This window comes from Epinephelus moara, chromosome 19 (genome assembly GCF_006386435.1).
Source record: "Epinephelus moara isolate mb chromosome 19, YSFRI_EMoa_1.0, whole genome shotgun sequence".
NCBI classification, from domain to species: Eukaryota; Metazoa; Chordata; class Actinopteri; order Perciformes; family Serranidae; genus Epinephelus; species Epinephelus moara.
This window is the reverse complement of record NC_065524.1, coordinates 41,463,051-41,471,062: the sequence shown is the minus strand read 5'-3', so window position 1 is coordinate 41,471,062 and position 8,012 is coordinate 41,463,051. Positions and strand designations below refer to the sequence as shown.

General features: G+C 39.7%; 1 protein-coding gene across 1 annotated transcript in view; it reads left to right on the top strand.

The window, feature by feature from the left end:
• Positions 1 to 8,012, top strand: part of LOC126407044 (ninein-like protein) — a 22,323-nt gene that overhangs the window by 4,735 nt on the left and 9,576 nt on the right. The window contains exon 4 of the mRNA XM_050071700.1: positions 6,281 to 6,483. Within this exon, the coding sequence (XP_049927657.1) occupies positions 6,281 to 6,483 (203 nt within the window). The remainder of the gene's footprint in view (positions 1 to 6,280; positions 6,484 to 8,012) is intronic.

Sequence of the window (8,012 nt, the reverse complement as noted above, 5' to 3'; positions counted from 1 at the left end):
AAGTTCAGAAAAAGGAACAGCTGACAACAATTAACTAATTTCTTCTACTGTAAATTCTTTGCTAACAACAATCATTTAATTTTAAAATTTAACTCATGTTTCATGTTTTGTGTTTTAAATTCTGATAAGGGAAAAAGTCACCTGACAACAACAACTCGTAAGGACGTAATTGGCCCTTGCTGCAGCATTAGCATTCATTAGCATTCATTTGCATTAGCACTCTGTGACGAGCCACTTTTTCCTTGTTTTTTTTTTAGTTTTTTTTATTTGCACACAAGAAAAAGAGTATGGATGTCAATAAGAAGAAACAGAATACATACAGTATTGACACATATAAAAAACGATGACTTAAAAGAAAAAAAAAGTGTGCAGGAGGAGCCAAAAGAAAACCCTTAGGGCTTGTCAGGTGGCCCTTCTAGAAACTGGCATCTAATGGGGAAAATTGATTTTATTTATTTTGTTTGATTACTTTAGTTTTCTATAAATGTATCATACATTAGTAATGAAATAGCAGAAATGTAAATAATTGTTTTTTCCAGATAGAAATTTTAATGTTTGAGTAACATTTCTACTTTCAATGAATTATTGGATTTTTAGGTATTTTAAAGCTACTGTACAAGATCAAAAGTAGTTTTTTTTATAATACATCTTTAATTAGCATCATAAATTACTGATATCTAACAAATTACCATCATAAACTGCTGATATGTGAAATAATTGCCTATAACAGAAAGGCTCTGAATAGGAGTTAAATGGTGTAACCGGTTACACCATTTGACATTTCATTTTAAAATCAAATTTGACAGGCATTACCAGGGACACCTGTGTAATCACATGGCCTTGGTCTCCAGATTTCAAACATAATTTTTAAAGTAAATATTCATTTTAATGATTTTTATGAATTATTAATGTTTTTCTAGGGTCATACCATTTGACCAAACCTGACTGAGTCTAAAAACGTCAATTTATTAGTAATTTTAAGAGATTCTAACCTTGTCATGCAGCAGTTGTGATCATCAGAGGTCCTTCTCTGTAATACCATTTCCTGTCACATGGTCTTCTTTACTATATTAACAAAACTGCCTCTTAAATGGTGGTTACACCACTTGACACTTCATGTAGTTTACTTGACTTTCATGATTCCCCAAATTAAATTTCATATTTAGAACAATTGTATTCCATTACCTTTATTGAATATAAAAAAATAATAATTTAAAGATCATGCCAAACTAGTTGATATGGTGTTTTATTGAGAATTTTAGTGTTTTTAAGCAAGTTTAATTATTTGGTGCAAGTTTTTATGGTTACACCACTTAGACATTTTTGCCATTATCCTCTAATATATTCTCTCATAATGTATTAAAAGCAGAAATTTTATACTGGATCCACACAAAATTAAAGTTTGTAAGTTAATCATACATTTATTTTCAAATTTTAACCCTTTTAAATTTGACTAAACCATATGAACACAAAAAAAGTAGCGTTACGTCATTGATCCATATATGGAAAGTATAAAGTATATATGTGGACAGTGTATGTGGACAGTATACAATATGGACAGTATACAGTATATATGTGGACAGTGTATGTGGACAGTATGCAGTACATATGGACAGTATACAGTAAATATGGACAGTATTCAATATGTGGACAATATATTTGTGTTCAGTATTAGGCCTGTCACGATAACAAATTTTGCTCGGCGATTAATTGCATCAGAAATTATTGCGAAGAGCAATAATATTGCGTAATATTGTGCTTTTAAGACCATTTTATTATTGTTGTAATTTTGCTGTTTATAGACCATTTTTTAACTAATGATAAAAAAGGCATAATGATGCAAGTCCACCCTTTTAATCAATCAGTTTCAATCAATTTTATTTATAAAGCCCAATATCACAAATCACAATTTGCCTCACAGGGCTTTACAGCATACGACATCCCTCTGTCCTTAGGACCCTCGCAGCGGATAAGGAAAAACTTATTTCCTTAATGAGAAATAAACATTTATTTAACAAGAATATTTAGGAATGCAAAAAAAGAAAATTTAAATATAAGTAGTTAACCTGTTAACTTAGGTTCAGGAGCAGAACCATGCCTCAACCACACCTCTAATCACCTGCCAAGCCTACTTATGCCAGGTCAACCCATCCTACCCTGTTTGTCTCAAGATTTCTCGAGCTCAGACAGACCGCGCATCTCGCCGAAATGCTTCATAGAGAAAACTTCCATTCAAACAAAGAGAAAACGTAAAGATTGTCTAACGTTACCTACCATGGAACTGGCTTTCTAAAGCAGACATCACCAGCGCATTCAAAGTTTTGCCCATTCATCCTGACTTCTGCCGTTTTTTCGGCGTTTGCTGGAAGGGGGCATATTATTTTTCTGTGCGCCTTACCTTTGGCTGCAAAAGCAGTCCTAAGATCTTTGATTCTCTTTCAGAAGCCCTATGCTGGATCCTTACTAACAACCACAGGCTCCCTTACATTCTCCATCTTCTCGACGATTTTCTCATCGTCACTCCACCATCCTCACCTCCTCGCCACGGGCTCAATACGCTCAGGAACGCTTTCTCTGAACTCGGCGTCCCTCTTTCCGAGGAGAAAACATCAGGACCTGGCACTTCCATTGAGTTCCTAGGCATCACTCTGGACTCAATTTCCTTCCAAGCATCTCTGCCCTTGGAGAAAATACAGCCCATTTCTCTGCTTCTGTCAACCTACCTCCTAGCAGACAGATGCACCAAACGCCAGCTGTTAGCCCTCCTTGGCCATCTCAATTATGCCATCTGCATAATCCCTCAAGCTAAATCCTTCTTGTCCATCCTTTTGTCTAAGGCTGCTGCCATTCCCTCTCTACACGATAGGGTCATTCTAGACGATGCCTGCAAAATGGAAATGCATATGTGGCTACATTTCCTATCTTCTTGGAATGGCATTTCCTTCTTCTACGACGACTTCATCACCCAGCCTGAGGACATTCAACTTTTCACAGACGCCGCACAGGCTTTGGCGGCTACTATGGAGGGAGATGGTTTGCCTCCGCTTGGCCCCCAGAGTTTGAATCCCTCAACTCAGAGTCCCGCTCCCCTTCCTCTGTGCTTCATGAGCTGTATCCCATCATAATAGCTGCCATTCTTTGGGGTCACGAATGGTCTGCAAAACGGTCTTCAATACATCCCCCCAGACCAGCCTAACAGATGACATCTTCCCTCTACCTCACCCACATCCATTCATCTATTCTCAACATTCAATAACTCCTGTATTCCATTAAACCTTTAAACGACATATTGTTGTGGCGTGGTTCTTGCTAGTGAACCTAGGGTTATATAAGTTACCAGTAGGATTTTAAATTCAGTTCTGGATTTTACAGAGAGCCAGTGCAGAGAAGCTAAAACAGGAAAAATATGACCTTGTTTCTTAGTTCCTGTTAGTACATGTGCCGCTGCATTCTGAATTAGCTGGAGAGTTTTTAAAGACTTACTAGAGCTACCTGATAATAGAGAGTTGCAGTAATCCAGCCTAGAGGTAACAAAAGCGTGGACCAATTTTTCTGCATCTTTTCGGGTCAGGATATTTGTGGACAGTGTATGTGCACAGGATACAGTATGTGGACAGTATATGTGGACAGGATACAGTATATATGTGGACAGTATATGTGGACAGGATACAGTATATATGTGGACAGTATACAGTATATTTGTGGACAGTATATGTGGACAGGATACAGTATATTTGAGGAAAGTATGTGGACAGTATACAATGTATTTAGACAGTATATGTGGACAGGATACAGTATATGTGGACAGTATATGTGGACAGGATACAGTATATTTGTGGACCGTATGTGGACAGTATACAATGTATGTAGACAGTATATGTGGACAGTATACAGTACATATGTGGACAGTATATGTGGACACGATACAGTATATGTGGACAGTAGACAGTATATATGTGGACAGTATATGTGGACAGGATACAGTATATATGTGGACAGTATATGTGGACAGTATACAGTATATTTGTGGACAGTGTATGTGGACAGTATACAGTATATATGTGGACAGTATGTGGACAGTATACAGTATATATATGGACAGTATATGTGGACAGTATACAGTATATTTGTGGACAGTATGTGGACAGTATACAGTATATATGTGGACAGTATACAGTATATACAGGGTCCGACGTTAAGGTTTTTTCCTACTTGCCCTGCCGGGCAAGTACTTCTCAAATCTACTTGCCCCATCTAAATTCTTACTTGCCCTGCCTAAGAGGTTCTTTTTCTGGCTGTGTGGTGCATATTTTCGCTCATGACTTATATCTTACGTCAGCAGAGACGCTCAGCCAATGGAGGCAGCAGCACATAAAAAAGCAGCACACTGCAACTGGCCCCTCCGAGGACAGAAACAGGAGAGGAAATACACGATTACAGGCCTGGAGTTAAGATATTTTTAGGGCAAGGCCACTTTGGCCTTTGATAAATACAAATTTATTGGGGCATCACGGCCAAAATGTGGGGCACCAAGGCCAAAACCAATGGCGCAATAACAATATGTGCTAACTACATTGAATGAAGACAAAACAATATATGTGTTGAAAAACAGTACTGAGTTTATTAAAACTGGGTGTGCATGACTGGGGATATATCTCGTTTCTTGTTGTTTTGATTCATGTCCCTTATTTTTTAAGTCTTTGAAATCTCTTTATTCTTTTGTTATCTCCTAGTTATTAAGAAATTATTATTAGAAGAAGATTCTTTATTGTCCTTTCTCAGCACATTACATACATTGAAACGAAATTTGACCTCTGCATTTGACCCATCCTACTGTATACACTGGGAGCAGTGGGCAGCCGCAGTGCAGCGTCCGGGGACCAACTCCAGTTCTTTTGCCAATGCCAGTGGTCAGGGTCACTGACAGGAGTATTCACCTAACATAGCCTACATATCTTTAATTATATAATTATTTATATGTCTCTATGTATATTTTTACATAAATCCCCAATATTTAATTTGCCTTTAAAAAAAATCCTCTTCCTTCATTTAATTAGACAGTGTTTATTGTATTGTATTATATGTATTAATTCTCTACAGGATCTTATATGTTCTTTAATGTGTGTTCAATTTATTAAAAGAAAAAAAACAAAAAACGTTTTGGTGAACCCTGCAGCAAAGTGAGCCCTCTTCCTCAGAGAGGATCTTTGCCTCCCAGTTTGTTCCTGGCGACAGAGCAGAGTGAACCGTCTTTCTTCTCAGAGGATCTTTGTCCCATGAGAGCAGGCAGCATGCTGTTCTTATCTATCGCGCTGCTCTCCGTATCCACATTTAAAACAACTTTCGCTGGCGATTTGACAGTCACTAGAAGCACATTATGGCCCTTTGTAAAAGTTTCTGTGTGGTACCTGTTTTGTACATGAGCTAACATTAGCGGGTAAGGACTGAGAGGCTGTCCGGTATGTGTGTGTGTCCAAGTCGGTGCTGCTTGCCCGATCGGGCATGTCTGCGCAGGGTCTGCTGGCCCGCCGGCTATTTTTACCTGCCCCGGGCATTCGGGCAACCGTTAATGTCGGACCCTGATATATATGTGGACAGTATATGTGGACAGTATACAATATATTTGTGGACAGTGTATGTGGACAGTATACAGTATATATGTGGACAGTATATGTGGACAGGATACAGTATATATGTGGACAATATACAGTATATTTGTGGACAGTATACAGTATATTTGGACAGTGTATGTGGACAGTATACAGTATATATGTGGACAGTATACAGTATATATGTGGACAGTATATGTGGACAGTATACAGTATATTTGTGGACAGTGTATGTGGACAGGATACAGTATATATGTGGACAGTATACAGTATATTTGTGGACAGTATACAGTATATTTGGACAGTGTATGTGGACAGTATACAGTATATATCTGGACAGTATACAGTATATTTGTGGACAGTATATGTGGACAGTATACAGTATATTTGTGGACAGTGTATGTTGACAGTATACAGTATGTGGACAGTATATGTGGACAGGATACAGTATATATGTGGACAGTGTATGTTGACAGTATACAGTATGTGGACAGTATATGTGGACAGGATACAGTATATATGTGGACAGTGTATGTTGACAGTATACAGTACAGTATATATGTGGACAGTGTATGTTGACAGTATACAGTATGTGGACAATATACAGTATGTGGACACGAGCAGAATGTGTGACTGTCTCTGTCCGTCTCTATCTGTCCCTGTGTCTGCAGCTGTCCTAGAGGAAGTGAAGCCAAAGTTTGTAAAGGGAACGAAGCGTTACGGCCGTCGCTCTCGTCCCGACAGTCAGCCTGGCGCCGCTCTGACCTGCGACTCTGAGGAGTCACCGCCGTCCAGAACAGAGGCCACAGACTCGTCACCGCCCGGCGTTCGCAGGGCCAAACTGAGACGGTCGACGTCCCTGGAGAGTGTGGAGGTGAGACGGTCACTTTGTGTCCTCAGCACGTCTTCATGTGTTTTCTTCCCGGGCCGACCTGTGGGCCGCCACGATGACAACTTCATATTACTTTTAGACTTTATAGACTTTTATTTATTTGCACATATAAATATAAAACAAAACAACACAAATACATATCTCTCTTGATAGAGAGGAAGATTAGGAAATGTGCAGGTGAGGTCGGAAACCCGAAAGGCTTACAGAGTGACCTCACCTTGACCTAACAATAATTTAAGCAAAGAAACGAAATAATATTGCCATACCTTGTGTGAGGTAGAGAAAGAGAATTGAAAAAAAAAAAAAAAATAGGAATAATAATAGTGAGAAAACTAAATAAAGGGGGAAAAAAATTATTAAAAAAAAGTGATACAGAAAAATTAAGTTCAAGTAAAACAAAAACAGTGTGGCACTAGGGAAGGCAAAATTGGACAGTGAAACCAATTTAGCTGTTGTGTTAACTTCAATAATAGTTTCCTTTTGAATATTGCCAAAGAAGAAGAGCTGTCAGCCAGTTGGTGATGTTCATTCCACAACAAAATCCCTCTGTATTTAATAGTATACTGCCCATCATGACCTCTGGCCTCTGACCTGGTTACTGCTGCTGTGACAAAGGAGTCAGAGTTCGTCCCTGTGTGTCTGGTGTCTGAGTTCAGCTGGTTTCAGATGTCCTCACTCTGCTGCAGTCTGTGAATACCTGAAGGAGGAGGAGGAGGAGGAGGAGGAGGAGGAGGAGGAGGAGGAGGAGGTGTGTGGGGGAGGTTTGGTGGTTTTGGGGGCGTTGGAGGTTTTTCAGGAAGTGGGATAGTGAGGAATGTGGCTGCTGGCTGACGCTCGGCTCCACTCGGCTCTGGTCTGGCTGCAGATCAAAGACTAATCAGTGAGTTTCTGTGGGACAGTTTCTGCTTCGGTTTCACAGTCAGCTGATTTAAACACACAGGAGGAATTATGTTCTCCTCCCTGCAGCTCCTCCTCCTCCTCCTCTTCATCATCATTTTACCAGAAACAGTTGCTCTGTCCACATCAAGTGTTTTTGACTTCCAATATTTTGTCTCTGGAGGACGGCTGGTTTTAGATAAAAAATAAAACACATAGAGGACACAAGTGAAAACATGACAACATGCAATGTGACAGTTATTATAAAGCCTTGTTTCCACCAAACACTTTGAGTTTGGAACCAGCAGTAAGCCTTCAGACATGGTACCTAGACCCTCCGTCTGTTCAGTCCTCTTAAATGTGGGCGGGGTTGTTGTCACTCACTGCTCCGTCCAGCACTCGCTGTATTTCCTCATCAGCGGTGACACAGATGGAAGTCTGCACCTGGGCCCTATTTCAGAAAGCAGGATTATTGAGCCTGAGATGAAACTCTGAGTTTTCCGTTTCACAAAGCCAGCTCAGTGTAACCCTGAGTCAGTTACTATGGCAACATACTCTGTGAAGCTAACCTGCTGAGTCACAGGTTTGCTTCATGTCAGCCTGAGGCTGAGCGTGTAGCAGGAAGTAGAAACATG